This window comes from Plecotus auritus (assembly GCF_963455305.1).
Source record: "Plecotus auritus genome assembly, chromosome: 7".
NCBI lineage: Eukaryota > Metazoa > Chordata > Mammalia > Chiroptera > Vespertilionidae > Plecotus > Plecotus auritus.
In genome coordinates, this window is record NC_137774.1 from 46,665,501 (window position 1) to 46,686,796 (window position 21,296).

The 21,296-nt window shown below is 43.1% G+C and overlaps 1 protein-coding gene across 6 annotated transcripts in view; it reads right to left on the reverse strand.

The window, feature by feature from the left end:
* Nucleotides 1-21,296, reverse strand: part of STX8 (syntaxin 8) — a 260,718-nt gene that overhangs the window by 191,887 nt on the left and 47,535 nt on the right. For all 6 annotated transcript variants that reach the window (XM_080677315.1, XM_080677312.1, XM_080677317.1 and 3 more), the window contains one exon: nt 6,229-6,353. In XM_080677315.1, coding sequence (XP_080533441.1) covers nt 6,229-6,353 — 125 coding nt within the window. The remainder of the gene's footprint in view (nt 1-6,228; nt 6,354-21,296) is intronic.

A 21,296-nucleotide genomic window follows, 5' to 3' on the forward strand; every position in this document is an offset into this window, starting at 1 on the left:
CCATACGATTGTCAGCTGATTTCTCAACAGAAACTATGCAGGCCAGAAGGGAGTGGCAAGAAATATTCAAAGTGATGAATAGCAAGAATCTACAACGAAGATTACTCTACCCAGCAAAGCTATCATTCAGAATTGAAGGGCAGATAAAGAGTTTCACAGATAAGAAAAAGCTAAAGGAGTTCATCACCACCAAACCAGTATTATATGAAATGCTGAAAGGTATTCTTAAAGAAGAGGAAGAAGAAAAAAGTAAAGATAAAAATTATGAACAACAAATACATATCTATCAACAAGTGAACCTAAAAATCAAGTGAATTAAAAACCTGAGGAACAGAATAATCTGGTGAATATAATAGAATCAGGGGCATAGAAAGGGAGTGGACTGATAATTCTCAGGGGGAAAGGGGGATGAGGGGGTTCAAGAAGAGACTGGACAAAAATCATACACCCGTGGATGAGGACAGTGGAGGGGAGGTAAGGGCAGAAGGTGGGGTGGGAACCAGGTGGAGGGGAGCTATGGGGGGGGAAAGGAGAAACAATTGTAATAATCTGAATAAAGATTTATTTAAAAAAAAAAACCAGAGGAGCCAACTATATGCTATCTACAATAACCCCACTTTAAGTCTAAAAGTACATATAGATTAAAAGTAAATAGATTCTAACACTATTTAAAAGAAAGCAGGAGTAGCTACTTTAATTTCAGAGCTGACCTCAAAGCAAATAAAGTTATCAGGAATAAAGAGGGGAATTACGTAATTATAAGGAGGGTAATTCTCCAAAAAGACATAATCCTTAATGTGTAAGTGCCTAATAACAGAGCATCAAACTACATGAGGCAACAAGTGATAGAACTGCAAGGAGAAATAGATGAATCCACTATCACAGTGGGAGACCTCAACACCCCTCTGTTAGAAATGGAAAGATCCACAGGCAGAAAATCAGTAAAAACATAAATTCAACACCATCAATCAACTGGATATAATGGACATCTACAGACTACTTCATTAAACAGCAGAATAAACATTCTTCTCACGCTTATATGGAACATTCACCAAGACAGACCACATTCTGGGCCACAAAATGCACCTTAACAAATTTAAAATAGAAATCATATAAAGTTTGCTCTCAGACTATAATGAAATTAAGCTAGAAATTAATAACAGAAAAATAGAAAATACCAAAATATACAGAGATTAAATAACACAATTTTAAAGTTTTGTGGTTTGTTTTTTGTTTTTTGTTTTTTTTTTTAGAGAGAGAGAAGAAGGATAGGGAGAGAGAGACAGAAACATTGATGAGAAACATCAATTGGCTGTCTCCTGCATGACCTCTACTGGAGATCGAACCCACAACCTGGGCATGTGCCCTGTCTGGGAATCAAACCAATGACCTCTTGATGTGTGGGTGGATGCTCAACCACTGAGACACACCAGCTGGGCTAAACAATACACTTTTTTAAAATAATATATTTTATTGATTTTTTACAGAGAGGGAGAGGGATAGAGAGTTAGAAACATCGATGAGAGAGAAACATCGATCAGCTGCCTCCTGCACATCCCCTACTGGGGATGTGCCCACAACCAAGGTACATGCCCTTGACCAGAATCGAACCTGGGACCCTTCAGTCCATAGGCCAACGCTCTATCCACTGAGCCAAACCGGTTAGGGCTAAACAATACACTTTTAAATAACACATGTGTCAAAGAAAAAATCTCAAGAGAAGTTTTTAAATATTTTGAACTAATGTAAATGAAAACACTTACCAAAATTTATGGGATGCAGCAAAAGCAGTGTATAGAGGAAAAGGGCATGTAGTAGAAAAGAAGAAAGATCAATGTTCAATAACATAAACTTCACCTTAAGAAACTAGAAAAAGGGCAAATTAAATTCAAAGTAAGCAAAAGAAAAGAAATAAGAATTAGAACAGAAATCAATGAAACTGAAAACGGGAATTCAAAAAAAACAATTCTAGTTCTTTGAAAAGATTAAAAAAAAAAATAAGCCTCTAACCAGATTAAATAAGAAAAAAGGCAAGGACACAAATTAATAACAGGAATGAAAAGGGGAAACATCACTACAGATCTCATGAACATTAAAAGAATAATAAAAAATATTATGAACAACTCTATGCCACCAAATGTGATAATCCAGATAAAATGGACCAATTTCTTGAACAATACAAACTGACAAAACTCACACAAGAAGAAACAGACACTCTGAATAGACTTATATCTAAAAAAAATGAGTTAGCAATTAACAACCACTCCAAATAGAAAGCACCAAATGGGTTCACTATTGAAGTCTACCACACATTTATGGAAGAAATTATAACATTCCTCAGATGTTATAACCATAACAAGTTGGATTTATCCTAGGAATGTAAGGCTGGTTCAACATTCAACAATCAAAGTAATCCATCTCAATTTGTTGAGAAGACTCCATTGTATTACCTTTGGTCCTTTGTCATAGATCAGTTGACTATACTTATGTGGATTTATTTCTGGGCTGTCTATTCTGTTCCAATGATCTATTGATGTATTTTTTTCATCAGCATTAAATATTTTCTTTATCTTTGATTTTCTGTAGTTTGAAAATGATATGCCTAGGTATAGTTGGGTTTTTTGTTAGTTTTTTTTTAATTTACCCTGTAACTTTTAACAAATTTTAGTGAACAGGCTGTATGTTGGAAAAAGCACTGTAGTAATTTCACCAACATAAATAAATATTATATGTCTACAATTATAGTCTACATATTTAAATCCAAGAGTTACCACTGATAAACAATGTTTGGCAAATGATTAGCACGTGATCACACCACATGAAGCTAGGTAATTGGTTCTGTTGTCACATGGCATGACTTTTTGCAGCAATTTTAATGCATGCCAGCTGATGTTCCCATGTGCACTGAGCCACGCCCTAGCCATGTGCATTTGTTTACTCTTGGTGACTGGTGCATGCACAATTAACTAGACCTATTCAGTATAAATTTAAAATTACAGTAATACATATAGAAAACTTTTCTGCAAAATTAAACTTTTCATACATTTTAATTACACAAACTTGTCTATGTAAGTAAAAACAGGTAAAATAATTAATTTGTCAATATTTTAACATATGCATTCGGAAAACCTACTTTATTATATGGACTTTTAGCTTTAACAGACACCCCCTCTCCCAAATTAGTCTGTTATATCAAGGTTTTACTGAGGTCATTAGGGCGATACATATTAGAACCACAATGAAATGCAACACAGATTATTAAAATGTCTAAAATGAAAAAGACTGACTGCACCACGTTTGCTGAGGATCTAAAACAAATAGAACACCCAGCTGGCATGGCTCAGTGGTTAAGCGTCAGCCTATAAACCAGGAGGCCACGGCTTGATTCCCCGTCAGGGCACATACTCTGGTTGCGGGTTCGATCCCCAGTGTGAGGCATGCAGGAGGCAGCCAATCAATGATACTCTCTGATCATTGATGTTTCTATCTCTCTCCCCCTCTCCCTTCCTCTCTGAAATCAATAAAAATATATTTTAAAAAATAACACAAATAGGATACATACATCTTTTGATGATGATGTAATATATAGTACAAACACTTTCAAAACTAGTGTGGTAATTTCTTTAACAGTTAAACATACACCTACATTGACCAGTCATTCCACTGGTAGGGATTTACCTAAGAAAATGAAAATTTATGTCTATACAAAGACTTGCATATGAACGTTCAATAGCAATTTTATTTATAACTAGAGGCCCGGTGCACGAAATTCGTGCACAGGGGTGTGTGTCCCTCAGCCCAGCCTGCACCCTCTCCAATCTGGGACCCCTCGAGGGATGTCCGACTGCCCATTTAAGCCTGATCCCGGTGGGATCGGGCCTAAACAGGCAGTCAGACATACCTCTCACAATCCAGGACTGCTGGCTCCCAGCTGCTCGCCTGCCTGCCTTCCTGATTGCCCCTAACCGCTTCTGCCTGCCAGCCTGATCACCCCCTATCCACTCCTCTGCCAGCCTGATTGATGCCTAACTGCTCCCCTGCCAGCCTGTTTGCCCCTAACTGCCCTCCCCTGCAGGCCTGGTCACCCCTAACTACCCTCCTCTGCATGCCTGGTCCCCCTCAACTGCTCTCCCCTGCAGGCCTGGTTCCCCCCCAACTGCCCTTCCCTGAAGGCCCGGTCGCCCCCAACTTCCCTCCTCTGCCAGACTGATCACCCCTAACTGCCCTCCCCTGCAGGCTTGATCGCCCCCAACTGCCCTCCCTTGCAGGCCTGGTCCCTCCCAACTACCCTCCCCTGCTGGCCATCTTGTGGTGGCCATCTTGTGTTCACATGGGGGCAGCCATCTTTGACCACATGGGGGCAGCCATCTTGTGTGTTGGAGTGATGGTCAGTTTGCATATTACTCTTTTATTAGATAGGAGGATAGAGGTCTGGTGCATGGGTGGGGGCCAGCTGGTTTGCCCTGAAGGGTGTCCTGGATCAGGGTGGGGGTTCCCTTCTGGTGTGGGGGCAGCCTGGGCGAGGGGCCTGTGGTGGTTTGCAGGCCGGCCACGCCCCCTGGCGACCCAAGCAGAGGCCCTGGTATCTGGGGTTTATTTATCTTCTACAATTGAAACTTTGTAGCCTGGAGTGGAGCCAAGCCTTCTGCTCACTCGTGGCAGCAGCCATTTATATTGGAATTTATGTATCTTCTATCATTGAAACTTTGTAGCCTTAAGCGGAGGCCTGGGCTGGCCAGGGTGTGCGGAAAGCTTGGCTTCCTCCATCACCGGGTGCAACCTTAGCCTCCTGCTCTTTCCAGCTCTGTGGCTGCCGCCATTTCTGTTTGGGTTTATGTATCTTCTATCATGAAACTTTGTAGCCTTGAGTGGAGGCCTAGGCTGGCAAGGGCAGGCAGAAAGCTTGGCTTCCTCCATTGCCGGGGAAACCCAAGCCTCACTCCTGCTCTCTGTGGCCGTAGCCATCTTGGTTGTGTTTATTTGCATATTTGCTACTGATTGGCTTGTGGGCGTGGCTTGTGGGCATGGCTTGTGGGTGTAGCGGAGTGATGGTTAATTTGCATATTACTCTTTTATTAGGTAGGATACCAAAATACTCATCAACATGTGAATGGACACAAAGATTGTGGTTAATTCAAGCCACGTAATACTATTCTGCAATACAAAAGAATGAAATACTGACCCATGCAACAATGTGGATGAATCTTAAAATAATTATGCTTCAATAAAGAAGCCAGACTCCTTCCTCCTAAAAAGAGTACATACTGTATGATTCCATTCATGCAAAATTATAGAAAATAGAAAATAATTTATAGTGACAGAAAGCAGATCAACAGCTGTCTAGGGATTGGGGGAGGAGCAATAGTAAGAATCACAAATAGACATGAAGAAAACTTTTGGGAATAATGATTATGTTCATTATTTTGATTATAGTGATGGTTGCGCAGATGTACACATATGCAAAGCTTAGTGAATCACATACACTGTGTGCTCTTTATAATAATGTCAACTGCACCCCAATAAAGCTGTTTTTAAAAAGCAGAATTAGAATGAATAACATCTCAACACTGACATGAAATAATATCCATGATACATATTAAATGAAAAATTAAAAAGCTGTGGAATTATATATATCATAAACCCACTTATGCAAAATATGTCTTCTTATACTGAATATATACATGTGTATTGACAAAAAGTCTGAGGAAATATATATTAATTTGTTTATATATTGGAGAAGCAATATGGAAAGCTTTTCATTTTATATATCTCTGTATTGTTTGAACTTTGTATAACAATTGTGCATTACTTCTGAAATTTAAAAGATAGAAGACAGTAAAAGAAATAATTAGCAGGTTAAAAGTCACTGGGCAAGATGAACTTCAAGATAAAGGCCAAACTGACTTATTTTAATAAGGAAACGATGGAGTCTGTGTTTGGTGAATAAATTCCCAATTGTGGAGAAGAGGGGGCGCACATGCCTCACGGGGCTAACCAGCCTCAGAGCTGCCGGCCACTCTCTCCCAGGGGGAGTCACTACCTCCTGTGTCACGGATTCATGGATGACATCATTTGTCTGTTCCTCAGGTTTCCTGAGGCACAAAACTGCCAGGGGCTTTAAAAGACCAACAGTTCTCCCTCTGATCTTCAACGGGCATAAGGAAGAGTCAAGGCTACTGTAAAAACCAGACAAGGTTCCTGAGCCCACAGTCCTTGGGTAGTCAGTACCTTGGATGATTTTCTGCTGCTGTTGCCGGATTTCATCAAAACCCAAGCCTCTGGTCTCCTCCGGCTCCTCAAAGAGCCAAGGGTTGGGTACGCCTCGCTTAGCCCCTCCCGTCATCAGGCTGGACCTAAGAACAAGATTAAATGTGTTACATAACTCAAAAAATATAGCTCTGCTGCAAATTATTCCCACAAGTGCGGAGGTGGCCAGCCTCGAATGCTTTGAAAATTCAATTCAACCACAATTTATTGCAGCCTACGTTGATGCCAGCAACTTTGTTCAGTGCTGGAAGAGACCTGAGGATGAATAAAGCACAAGCCTGGTCCTCTGGAGAATTACAGCCTGTTAAGGAGGCTATGGCAGCACGTAATACTCTTACTAATCCTCCAAGATACATTAGAGTCAATAATCACAAATGAGGGTCTTAAATTTCAAAATCATGAGGCCAATGGAAGTAGCCTTTTTAAGGACAAAGTTTGTCTCAGAGGCTATGTAACATCAAAGGCACATATTTTATCTCAAGAATATCCAAATTTGCAACCACAGATTATAGCATTAAAAAATGGCCATATAATTTTCTATTAATGGGTATTTCGTAGCTCACAGATAGACACACACGCAGGGTTTCAAATTCAATTTTATGAATGTAATGTAGCATTCATAATAAATTCTGAATTATCGATCTTAATCTCTCTCCCTCTAGTGAACCACATGCCCCTTCTGCGCCAGACACGTTGGTCTCCTTGCTGTCTGAAGACCGGGGCACACACTCTCCCAGCCTCAGTCCCATGTTTATAGGGTTCTTCTCATCTCGAGTACCCCCGCTTTTGTTCCCACCTGCCCACACTGTCCAAGCCCCAAGGACCATCTTGTTCATGAAACCATCTCTGACCACTTCAATCCAGATGTGAATAGTCACTCACTTTAGAGTTCACAGGATTCATAAAAAATGACGATGACAACAATCGCAACATAGAGGTAGGAGCAGTGACAACTTACATGCAGGCACAGCTCCAGGCGATTTACAGGTAATCACTAACATTGTGATTCCTAGCCCTTTCTTTTTCCATCTCTTTTATTGTTTACGAATAACTGCTACCTTATTGTTTAACTTTTTATGTAAATGTCTACTAGACTGAAGGCAGGAACTGAAAATCACCCGTGATGGGACTGCACACAGCTTCCCAACACAGAGTAAACAGCTGTCAGCTCCACCCCCTACCAGCAATACCATAACATCTGCCTCAGAGAGCTCGGCTGGTTGCTGCGTAGTTAGTCCCCCTACACTGAAAGGTGGTGGGTTCAATCCCCAGTCGGGGAGAGTAAGGGAGACAACCAATCGCTGTTTCTCTCTCACAATACTGTTTCTCTCTCTCTCCCTTCCTCTCTCTAAAAATAAAAAAGTAAAAAAATAAAGCACAAAGCTTTGAAAAAGTTCTAAGCAATAACAAAGTTATCTTGGTCTTACTCTCACTATAACAGCAACGGTAAAATGCGGTAAAAATGATTCCCTAAAGCCTTCTTTCTCAGTTATCTGATTCCAAAACTTCTGTTATGTTTTTCAAGGCGGAACTACCTCTCTCTCTTTTCTTCTGGTGTTTGTCTTTTGCTGATGCCCCAAACCTGGGGGAAATCCAGCAATGGCCACCCTCTACTAACGAAGCAGGTCAGATCGCAGGCGTCACTATGCAGAGACTTGATTTTCTTTACTTTAGGGTTTTATGCTCAACTTAATGTTTGGACTGATGCCTACTATTACTCAGTATTCTCCTAGGTAGAGAGAAAATATGGAAGAATTTAAGACATAATTCTTGTTTTCAAGGAGTTTACAATCAAACTGAAAAGAAAAACTAACCACACATGAAGCAATTACTAACTGAAGTAAGAAAACTGCAGCTTTGTATCCCTGGGCACTTCCAACAACCTCCTCAGCCCATAAAACAAGTGAACTAAGTAGGTCAATGGTTTTCAAAAGTTCTGGTCAAATGCTTGAGGAACAAGACACCCTCATTAACAGTCCTTAATAGTGGTTTGGGAGGTGAGTGGGGAAGACTCAATCTTGGTGGGGGAGCCAGGCATTCCCTTTACTCCTACAGAAAATGATTTTCTATCATTGGACATCACCGAATTAGATGATCTGTAAGATCCTTACTGCTTTAACTAAAATTTTTCTCATTAAGTATTAAATTACATAAATAAGAACAGAAAAAAAACACCAATTCCCCACATAATCCATTCTCCTCTCCCCCAGTCTTTCTATTTTTACCACAGACCCATGGGCTCAGGCCAAACACGCTGGAATGATCTCTGACTCTCTCTCTCCTATCCCGCACATCTAACGCACTGGAAATCCTTCAAAACGTATCTAAAATCTGACAATTTCTCCTTTATTCTGTTGCTTCCACCCTACTGCTCCTGCCTCCTGCTTCCACTCCTACCCTCTACAATCTACTTCCCAAAGAGCTGCCAGAGTGATCACTGTAAAAATAGATCTGCTTCCTCTGCTCTTCCCATCCACCTTTAAAACACATCTTTACTATAACTACAAGCCACACTAGTTTCCTTGCTGCCTCTAGAATACACCGAGCACATTCATATCTCAGGGACTTTGCACCCACTGTCCCCTCCAACCTACCATGGCTAAGGCACGCCTCCCTGTCCTCCCCCATCCCCACCCCATGGTCATGTAGCCTTGCTCCCTTATTCATTCTACTTTGCCGAAATGTCATCTCAGACAGGTTTCCCTGACCACTCTAAAACAGTACCCTTCCCTATAACTCAGCCCCCCACCCCCGCAATCCTGCTGTATTTTCTTTATAGTACTTAAACCACCTGCTATTATGTGATATATATTTGTTGATTTTCTGTCTCCTACACAAGACTACAAGCTCCACAATGATAGGGACTGCCTTGTTTGTACAATATCCTCAGTGCCTGGCATAATAGACACTGAAAAAAAGGCTGAATGAATTAACTAATTCAGCAAAAAACATAACCAAAATGAATGAAATAAACAAGCGTAGTCAGGAAATTATAGTATCATATGCTGGTGCTGTGTTTTGTAATTTCAAAGGCATTTCACAAACATTATTTCATTTGAATTGTACACAAGCCTGTGTGTAAGAGTTGGTATTACTGACAAGAAAACTAAGGTAGCCTGGCTGGCGTGGCATCAACCTATGAACCAGGAGATGATGGTTCAATTCCCTGTCAGGGCAAATGCCTGAGTTGTGGGCTCAATCCCCTGTGTGAGCGTGCAGGAGGCAGCCCATCAATGATCCCTCATCATTGATGTTTCTCTCTCTCCCTCTGCCTTCATCTCTGAAATCAATAAAAATATATTTAAAAAGAAAAGAAAACCAAGATAAAGAAACATCATAGTGACTTCCTCCAGGTCACACACTTAGTGGCAAAGCTAAATGTTCAATGTACAGCTTCTGACTCTTAACCCAAGGCACTTTCTACCACCTCAGGAAAGGTTTCAGAAAGGCAAGGAGACTCCGGACAGCCTTGAAGAATGGGTAGGTTTAGCTATGTGAGAGAGAGAGATGATAAGGCATTCCAAGAAAGGGTAAGGACATGAATGGAGTCTCCAGGGCAGGGAATATAGGCCATATATATAGTGGGATGGCAGTGGAGAGTGGGTGAAATTTGAAGGGCTGGATCGAGGAGTATTGATTCCAAATTAGGTAGCCACTGTGAACCTCTTTCTGTTCTCCTAGTCACTTTCGTCATGACACTCTTCCAGAATCTTGTCATTTTAGCCATGTTATAAATCCTCAAGCAACAACTTTTTCTTATTCACAGCCCAACTTCCTGAAACAATGAACTTTGCTCATCAATTGTACTGCCTGACCCTCACAGTTCATTCTTCAATCCACTGCAATCAACTTCTGCCCCATTACTCTACTAAAATTCTTCTCTCCCACAATCTTACTACCAAATCTCCTCCCAGGTGTCACTTTGCCCCTCTTCTAGCCTCGTGTGTCACAGCTGACTTTATTCTCTTACCCATGAACCTCCACTCCCCTGGTTTCTTCCATCCCACTCTCCCACTGAGAGAGCTTTCTCTGGAATTTGCAGGTAACTCTCCATCTGCCCCTTAAATATTGCTGTTCTTTAGGAATTCTATTTAGATCTTCTCTTTTCACTATATTGTCTCTCCCTGGGCAATTGTTTCGGTTCCAGTGATTTCAGGCTGTAAGAACAGGAGCTAGCAGTGATTAAACATTTTTTACGCCCCAACACAAACTCAACATCACTTTCTTTTGAATCCTTACGGTGGTGGATTCTTAATTGGGGGTGGGAGAAGGGCATGCTCCCTTCCCTAGCAGGGCAATATCAGAAGGTGGAATATAAGGTACAAAACACACGAACAAAGAAAATAGAAACAGACTCACAGATACAGAGAATAGACTAAGGTTGCAGAGTGAAGAAGGGATAGGAGACTGGGTGGGTGAAAAAGGTAAATGGGAGAAAATAAGATGGCAAGCATAGGTAAACACCTGAACTGCTGCCTCACACAACAACTTCAAAACTACAACTAAAAGACAAAACGGACATCATGCAGAACCACAGGAAGGCTGGCTGAGTGGAAATTCTACAACTAGAAGAAAAGAGAAAAGCACACTGAGACTCAGAGGAGCTGCGGAAGTGCAGAAGTACAGAGGTGCACACGCGCAAAGAGGGGCTGGCAACTGAGTACATGGCTGGCTTTCTCAATCGGGAGGGAGACAAAAGCTCCCAACTGCTCTGAACTCCAGTTCCAGGAGAGACTCTGGGGACCCAGACTCATACGGAAAGAAACTGGACTGTCTGGCAGCAGGTGAAACTCGAGGGCGGCTTTCTCTCAGAGGTGCTTGCAGCGATTACCAAGGGACACTGAGACCTGAGGGCTTCTTATGGCAGGGCTGACAGGAAGCCATTGCTGTTTGCTCTACCCTGAGACTCTGCCCCATCCAAGCTGAGCACAGAGGCTTTTGCATATGAATAGCCTGGTCCTTTGAATTCTAAACTTACCTAACAAACTGCAGCTGAGTCAGAGAGACCCAGAACATCCAAAAGAAGGCCCAACACCCCAAGGCAGCTTGCATTGCTTCACAGCTGGGCCACATCTGGGCACCTCCAAAACCCAAACAAAGTAGAATAATCTGCAGTTCTCTCTGTAGCTCCTGCTGGGTGGCCTCAGGCAGATGCTAAATTAGCACCTCCTTGGAGATCCAAGAGCCAGTGTACCCAGGAGTCAGAGCAGGACCATCCAGATTACAACTCCTCAGATCCATAAAGGACACACTCAGGGGGCAGACTCAGTGAGCACCAAAGCCCCACTGAAGCAAGCCTTGCCTCATAAGGGTGTCTCCAGCACTGAAATTCTCCCATCATAGACACAGCTGATCCTCACAGCCAATTGGCCTGGAGGTCAATTCCTCCCAGTGATACCAACAACAATCAAGGCTTAACTACAACAACGACTGTGCACACAGCCCACAAAGGGGTGCACCAAGAGTGTCCAACTCAGGTAACTGGGGAGGCTGAGCCACAGGGCCCTATAGGACACCTCGCACACAAAGCCACTCTATCAACTCAGGGAAGCAGCCAAAATGTGGAGACAAAGAAACAGGTCACAAATGAAAGAAATGGAGGAAAGCAAATGACTGGATATAGAGTTCAAAACCACAGTTATAAGGTTTTTCAAGATTTTTCTAGAAAAGGCCAATAAATTTAGCGAGACCCTCGAGGATATGAAAAAGGACCAACTAGAAATTAAGCATACACTGACTGAAATAAAAAATAATATACAGAGATCCAACAGCAGACTCGAGGATCGTAAGAATCAAGTCAAAGATTTGAAATACAAAGAAGCAAAGGACACCCAACCAGAAAAGCAAAAAGAAAAAAGAATTCAAAAATATGAGGATAGTGTAAGGAGCCTCTGGGTCAACTTCAAGAGTACCAACATCAGAATTATAGGGGTGCCAGAAGAAGAGAGAGAGCAAGATACTGAAAACCTATTTGAAGAAATAATGACAGAAAACTTCCCCCACCTGATGAAAGAAATAGACTTACAAGTCCAGGAAGCGCAGAAAACCCCAAACAAATGGAATCCAAAGAGGACCACACCAAGACACATCATAATTAAAATGCCAAGAGCAAAAGGCAAAGAGAGAATATTAAAAGCAGCAAGAGAAAAACAGTTAGTTACCTACAAGGGAGCACCCATACGATTGTCAGCTGATTTCTCAACAGAAACTATGCAGGCCAGAAGGGAGTGGCAAGAAATATTCAAAGTGATGAATAGCAAGAACCTACAACCAAGATTACTCTACCCAGCAAAGCTATCATTCAGAATGGAAGGTCAGATAAAGAGCTTCACAGATAAGAAAAAGCTAAAGGAGTTCATCACCGCCAAACCAGTATTATACGAAATGCTGAAAGATATTCTTTAAGAAGAGGAAGAAGAAGAAAAAGGTAAAGATAAAAATTATGAACAACAAATACATATCTATCAACAAAAGAATCTAAAAATCAAGTGAATAAAAAATCTGATGAACAGAATAAACTGGTGAATATAATAGAATCAGAAGCATAGAAAGGGAGTGGACTGACAATTCTCGGAGGGAAAGGAGTGTGGGGGTGCGGGAAGAGACTGGACAAAAATTGTACACTTATGGATGAGGACAGTGAGGTGGGGGTTAAGGGCAGCGGGTGGGGTGGGAACCGGGTGGAGGGGAACTATGGGGGGAAAAAAGAGGAACAATTGTAATAATCTGAACAATAAAGATTTATTTTTTTAAAAAAAGAAAAGAGTCGAAACCGGTTTGGCTCAGTGGATAGAGCGTCGGCCTGTGGACTGAGGAGTCCCGGGTTCGATTCCGGTCAAGGGCATGTACCTTGGTTGCGGGCACATCCCCAGTGGGAGGTGTGCAGGAGGCAGCTGATCGATGTTTCTCTCTCATCGATGTTTCTAGCTTTCTATCCCTCTCCTTTCCTCTCTGTAAAAATATCAATAAACTATATAAAAAAAGAAAAGAAAAAGGTGAAGGGATTAAGAAGTGCAAAATGGTAGTCACAAAATAGTCCAGGATGTAAAGTAGAGTAGAGCCTAGGAAATATAGTCAATAATAAATATATATATATATACATACAGTGTGTGTATATATATATATATACACACACACACACATATATATATACACAGAATATATATATATATATATATATATATATATATATATATATGGCTAATATGCAAATAGTCCACTTGGGAGTTTGACCGAGAGAGAGGAAGTTCGATCACTCGCTATGACATGTGCTGACCCCAAGGGGCAGCGCAGAACATAGCAGGTGACCAGCAGTGACATTGGGGCACTGAGGGAGCGAGGAAAGGAGGAGGTGGGGAGGCGGGGAGGCCAGGCCTAGGGACCCTACCCTGCACAATTTCATACACCAGGCCTCTAGTCCTATCTAATAAAGAGGGAATATGCTAATTGACCCTCATGCTGTTGCAAAGATGGTAGCACCCACAGCCAATAAGGAGGGAATATGCTAATGACTGCCCTGCCCTCAAAATGGTGGCACCCACAGCCACAAGATGGCAGCGCCCAGTCCCCTCAGCCCTACTGGGGCGCAGGCGCATGGCAAGGCTGCGCACCTGCCTCCGGAGTCCCCCAGTTCCCTCAGCCCCCCAGCTACCCAGGGCCAGCCAAGGCTTGCGCTGCCGGCAGTGGCAGCAGCAGAGGTGTGATGGGGGCATCGCCTTCCCCTGATCGCCGGGTTGCCTCCTGCCCCTGAGGGCTCCTGGACTGTGAGAGGGGGTAGGCTGGGCTGAGGGACCCCCTTCCAGTGCATGAATTTTCATGCACCGGGCCTCTAGTATTATAATAACTATGTATGGTGCTAGGCGGGTACTAGAAATACCAGAGGAAACGCTTTGTGAAGTATATGCTTGTGTAACCACTATGTTGTACACCTGAAACTGTTACAAAATACTATTGAATGTAAACCATAATTGAAAAACCATGTTTTAATGAGGGGGTGGAGGAAGGAAAGCACATAAATAGTTACAAGGAACCCCACATATACAACCCCAGTGAGGCATATCTTTCCACCCTCAGCCTGATTGACATTACCGTGTCAAGGACATCCCAGTTATCTCTATCCCTGATACTTTCCTACAGGCTCTACATCTGCATTTATTGCTTTTCATTTAGAAAACTCCAACTGATATTCCACTCCAAATCCAATATATCCAAAATCCAATCTATTACTTTTACCTCAAAGCTGTTTTCCTCCTCTGCTCTCTGTTCTGGTTAGCACCATCACTGTGTTCCCAATCATCCAAACCTGCCCCTCCCCAACCCCATGTCCTCTCAAAGCCCGAGGCCTTCCTCAGAGGTGGTCTCAAGTATGTGCCCTCACTGCCATCCCCACTGGCATTGCCCTCATCAGCTCGCATGTAAAAGATGGTCATAGCCTTCTGACTGGTCTCCCTGTTCCCAGTCATCCTCATTCAAACCATCTCCGCCTCTGCGGCCAGAACTCTTTCTAAAGTGGAGTCTCGCCACAACATTTCCCTGTTTTCAAACTTTTACAATTCCCTAGAAGGTACAGATCAGGTTTAAGCTTTACAATATGGCCCCTCTGATCTCTGCAGCATCATCTGCCAACACCCCTTCCAAGCCCTGCTCTTCCTCCAGCCCACAGACTGCTCACCACTTCTGAGACAAAGGCACCAACTTTCACACTCGTGTTTTTGCATGAGTCTGGAGGGTCCCCACCCCCACCCCTTTGTCCATCTGGCAAAATTCTATTCATCCCGTAAGGCTCAACTCAAATGTCACTTCTGCTGTTTAGTCTTTCCTGATCCCCATCCCCACCCCCTTCCCTCAAATCAATCACTCCCTGGTGCTTCCCTGGCACTTTGTTCGAAACCTCCAATGTGGCATTTATCAAGCAGGATTGTAGTTAGTTATTTGCTCATCTGTCTCCCTTCCTAAATTACACGCTCTGTAAGGAGAGCGGCCACATGACAGTCTTGTTTACACCACTAGTGCCAAATAAGCGTGCTTCTGCGCATGCTGGACAGGAAGCCTTCAGTGCGTGTTCTTGAAACAGGACGGGAAAACCACTGAGCTGATTAAGCAAGAGAGACAAGATGAGAGGGGTAGTTAACATTTTTCTCACGAGGTTTTCTTTTTTTAATGTATTTTTATTGATTTCAGAGAGGAAAGGAGAGGGAGAGAGAGAGAGAAACATCAATGATGAGAATCATTGATCGGCTGCCTCCTGCACGCCCCACACTGGGGATTGAGCCCACCGCCTGGGCATGTGCCCTGACTAGGAATCGAACTACAACCTCCTGGTTCATCACTGAACCATACCGGCTGCACGAGATTGTTTTTTTACTAAAAAAGCAAAAGAAACCAACTGCTGCCCACCTTTCAGATTTTAGAGCGAATGGAGAGAATGTTACTAGAAAGGGAATTCTGTCACTAAAACACTTGGTAGCTCAAGCCCACATTTGGAAGGACAACGAAGGAGTGTTTCTCCTTTGAAAAGTAAGTTAAAGAAAGGAAATGCTAAAAACTCTCCTCAAGGTTAGGATAGACTCCCAATGTTCTTTGAAATAAATAACTTCTATCCATATTCTTTCAAGATGCAAGTTATCTAAAATATGGCACTTATCAAATAAATGCCACATTAATAAATAGGTTAGATATGTCATAAAGATTTTACCAAAAATTGTACAGTCACTTCTAAAGATATAAAAATACTGTATTTCCATTCCCCAAAGCAAATAAAGTTCATTTTTAAATTATAATCCGTGATGCAGGGGGGCACAGATAATCCGCGTTTTTCTGCGGACAAATGTAGTTGAAGATGTTAGAGTTCGCGTGCTTATCTACTGACTATGGAATGGGAAAGGCAATGAATTCCGAGAAGCAGCTTTCTTTAGCTTTGCTTACCATTTCAAAAAGAAGTCAGAATGACTATAGAAAATGTCTGTTCTATCTGAAAAAAAAATCTCAGTGAGTATTCACAGACTGCAGGGAGGCTAGAAGTTAGGGTTAGGAAAATATTTCTAGGGCGTCGGGGAACTGCTTTTTCAAAATTTTGTCTTGGTACTTTCTTACTGTGATTCCAGAGATGCACAGAGGCTCAAATTTCAATCAGAAATAGATTCACTGACATTGATTCTTTAAGGAAAATCTGGCAGCAACATGCACACTGAGGAGATCGCAGTCAGAGGTGGGCCAGGGGCGAGTGTCCTCTGGGCGGAAGGTGATGAGGGTCTGGACAAGGGGAATGACAAGGAACAGCAAGAAAATGACGATTCACACACTGACTCGGAGGAAAACCCCACAAGTGTTGGTGAACAGACTGGCTATAGGGGACACAGGCTGTCACACTGGGTGACTTGGGGAACTGACACAACTTAGGGAAAGGGAAAGTTTCATTTTCTTTCAGAATTTTCTCCAACTTCAACATAGTTCCTAGTACAACCCTGAAGTAAAACTGCTCCTTTAAGATCATGATCTGTGGATGAATGTCTACTTGTAGCCATGTTTACTAGACAGCTAAAGTCTTCAGTCCAGTACTCTGTCCTATTCTTTTTCTGTATCCCATCCGCCTGTCCAATACTGAGGACCTTCCATTGCCAGGCTTGGAAGGGAACAGGAGGACAAACACCTGACCTCACAGAGCTGATACTTCAGGGACAACAAATGCCTAAACTGTGACTTTTGCAAGTAAGTACTCAAAATAACTTCTTTTTTGTTAAATTGAATAAATCTTTATTGTGTATTAGTCCAGAACAATAAGAACTCAAGCAAAATATTTTACATATCACCCAAGGAAATTCTCACCATAGCATCTTTAAAATCTACTGCAATAAAATATTTTTCTAATTTTAAACGAATCCCATTTTGTCCCTATTCATTGCTGACCAAATTTACCAATAAAACGTTTTAACATTAAAGTAAAAACTTAACCACAGAGTTCACAGAAACATGGAAATGCCACAAAGTAGTTATTTTGGCCTCCAACCTAAATTTGAGAAATTCCGGTTTGCTATTCCAAAGAGCCATGCGGCAATCCAAAAATCAAGCAAATAAAACCAGATCGCTTTACCTAAGTGTGACTGTCATGGTACCTGAAGAGGGGCAGGAAGGATAATATACGAAAACATGAGAATTCTAAGTGAAAAGTGAATTAGCTACTCTGCGAAATTTATGGTGACTGAGAGCCATCTGCTGGTTAGCAATTAAAGTTCAACTACAAAATAAATGTTAAGAAACCCAATAATTACCATTTATTATAAGCAGCTCCTTACTTTATTACACAATGCACTACTGGAAACACGTTTCAAAACAGAATGAGCGAAAGTCAAAAAAGTTTGCTTACATATTTCCAGGGAGTTTCTAGTGCCAGAGCTGTTGCTTTTTTTTTTTTTTTTTTTTTTTATCCTCACCTGAGGATATTTTTTCAATTTATTATTTTTTAAGAGAGGAAAGGAGAAAGGAAGGGGAGAAAGAGAGATACATCAATGTGGGAGAGACACACACATCGATTGGTTGCCTCACACCCAACTGGGCCAGGGATCGAGCCTGCAACAGAGGTATGTGCCCAGGAATCTGAACCCACAATCCTTTGGTCTGCAGGCCAATACTTTAACCACTAAGCAAAACCAGCCAGGGCAGACCTGTGCCTTTTATGACATTACTAGAGGCCCGGTGCACGAAATTCGTGCACGAGGGCGGGGGGTGTCCCTCAGCCCAGCCTGCACCCTCTCCAATCTGGGACCCCTCGAGGGATGTCTGACTGCATGTTTAGGCCCGATTGGGATCGGGCCTAAACGGTCAATCTGGGACATCCCTCTCACAATCCAGGACTGCTGGCTCCCAACTGCTCGTCTACATGCCTTCCTGATTGTCCCTAACCGCTTCTGCCTGCCAGCCTGATCACCCCCTAACCACTCCCCTGCCAGCCTGATTGATGCCCAACTGCTCCCCTGCCAGCCTGTTTGCCCCTAACTACCCTCCCCTGCAGGCCTGGTCCCCCCCAACTGCTCTCCGTTGCAGGCCTGGGTCCCCCCCCAACTGCCCTTCCCTGCAGGCTCGGTCATCCCCAACTTCCCTCCTCTGCTGGCCTGATCACCCCTAACTGCCCTCCCCTGCAGGCTTGATCACCCCCAACTGCCCTCCCTTGCAGGCCTGGTCCCTCCCAACTCCCCTCCCCTGCTGGCCTGATCGCCCATAACTGCCTTCCCTTTCAGACCTGGTCCCTCCCAACTGCCCTCCCCTGCTGGCCATCTTGTGGCGGCCATCTTGTGTCCACATGGGGACAGTCATCTTTGACCACCTGGGGGCAGCCATCTTGTGTGTTTGAGTGATGGTCAATTTGCATATTATTCTTTTATTAGATAGGATTAGATAGGATAGAGGCCTGGTGCACGGGTGGCGGCCAGCTGGTTTGCCTTGAAGGGGGTCCCAGATCAGGGTGGGGTTCCCTTGGGGCATGGGGTGGCCTGGGCGAGGGGCCTGTGGTTGTTTGCAGGCCGGCCACGCCCCCCGGCGACCTAAGCGGAGGCCCTGGTATCTGGGATTTATTTGTCTTCTATAAGTGAAACTTTGTAGCCTTCAGCAGAGCCAAGCCTCCTGCTTGCTCCATGGCCACAGCCATTTTTGTTGGGATTTATCTTCTATAATTGAAACTTTGTAGCCTTAAGCAGAGGCCAAGGCAGGCCAGGGCAGGTGGAATGCTTGGCTTCCTCCGTTTCCAGGGAAACCCAAGCCTCCTGCTCTCTCCGCAGCCATCTTGGTTGGGTTAATTTGCATACTCGCTCCTGATTGGCTGGTGGGCGTGGCTTGTGGGTGTAGCAGAGGTATGGTCAATTTGCATATTACTCTTTTATTAGATAGAATTTTCCATCTTTCACTTTGCTCTGCACAACCAAACACACTTACATGACAAATCCAATGAGTGCCCAACTGAGGTTATCAATGTGCATGTAGGCACTCAGCAAGCCCAGTGACCATCTTTGTGTCAACTACTGTTTTGTCCCTTTAGTATGTATTCCCATTCACACTCATTTTATAAAATAAAGATTAAATGCACTAAAATATTCAATACATTGTACAAATTATCACTGTTCTATGGATAAAAATGCAAAGTCTAGTTAAACAAAATTATTGGCTGGCAGTGAGTAGAATTAAACACTCTATAGCAGCCGTGGGCAAACTACGGCCCGCGGGCCGGATCCGGCCCATTCGGCTGTTCTATCCGGCCCACGGAGCTGAAAGAGCGGAGGGTTCTCTTGCTCTCCCCTCCGCTCCTTTACTTTGAATTTATATTAGTTCACACAAACACTCCATCCATGCTTTTGTTCCGGCCCGCCGGTCCAGTTTAAGAACCTATTGTGGCCCTCGAGTCAAAAAGGTTGCCCACCCCTGCTCTATAGTGTTTAAACTCTAGTGTCGAAAATTTTACAGTAGAAATTGCCAGCTGACCTACAAAAATCCAAATCTGGCATTAAAACACTGTTTAAGGGTGTCAATGAATAATGCATCTATAATCAAGATATACAAAAGCCAATAACCATCTATACAGTCATCATTTCCACCTCAATAACCTTGCTTTTTACTACATCCACTAGAGGCCTGATGCATGAATTCATGCACGGGTGGGGTCCCTCGGCCTGGCCAGTGATCAGGACAATCAGGGCCGTCTTGCCCAGTCCCGATCAGGGCTGATAGGGACTGGCCGGCCAGGGGCGGGACCGTGGGAGGTTGGCCGGCTGCAGGAGGTTGCCTGTGGGAGTGCACTGACCACCAGGGGGCAGCTCCTGCATTGAGTGTCTGCCCCCTGGTGGTCAGTGCTCATCATAGCTACCGGCCGGTCATCGGGTCCTAACAGTCGCTTAGGCCAGCGGTCACCAACCTTTCGGACCTCAAGGACCACCAGTGATCTGCAGACCACTGGTTGGCGACCGCTGGCTTACGCTTTTATATATACAGATTAACCAGATTCATATCTAAAATCCCAAATAAATAGCAAGGGCACCCATGCTTTTAACTATGGCATCTTTCCCTCTGCAGGCAGGCCCCAGGAATCTGTAAGCTCTCTCGGGTGATTTTTATGCAACCAGCTGGGAACCTATATGCAGACTGGTATGGACATTATTGTCTAAAAAGAATAGGATCAAAGAAAGCATACAAGTAAGCGGGAAAATGTATGGTGTACAAATCTATTCACTCTACGAAGGCTATCTGGAGTCTTTTTCTTTCATGGTCTCTCAAATTCCTCCACCTCACATGCATCTCTCCTTTCTCTAAGAGATCACTTACGGCCCACACCACACAATTTAGCACTTAATTATAAACAACAACTGTTCTATAATTATTTTGTGCAGGATAGAAAGACCTCCCCCAATGGCATGCCAGTTCTGGATTCCCCTCTGCTAAGACCAGAGACAAGTGTTCAGTGATGTTTACAAAGCACTTTTCAAAGCAAAATATACTTTTCCACATAGATTTGTGTCATTGGAACTTCACAATATTGAGGAGTCATGATTATCTTCATTTGACAGAAAATGAAATGGACTCAAAATTCTAACCTAGGTTTCTAATACCAATCCCCCCTTTTTTATTACTGAATTATACATGCAAAGTTAGCAATATTATCTACTAGGTGCCATGAACAAGAAGTCAATGAGAAAGGAATAAAAGAGGGTGCTTACAGGGGAACCATGATAGGACACCAAAATTAGAGAGAAAAGGCCTGAGAGACAAAAACATGGCAAAGGACAAGAAGGCTTTCTAGTTCTTTCTCTGCCGTTTACTCACCTCAGGCACAATGACTTCTCTAAGAATCAGTCTCCTCATCTGTGAACCAAAATAGTAATCCCTTCTCTGCTTACCTCTGAAAATTAATATGAGGGTCAAGTGAAATAATATATAAAAGTGCTTGGTAAATAGAGAAAAGAGGGAGGGAGACATAGAAAACTTTTCAATAAAGAAGAATATTTTCAGCAGTTTCTTTAAAATTTCACTTATTAAAAAAGCAGTTTCAT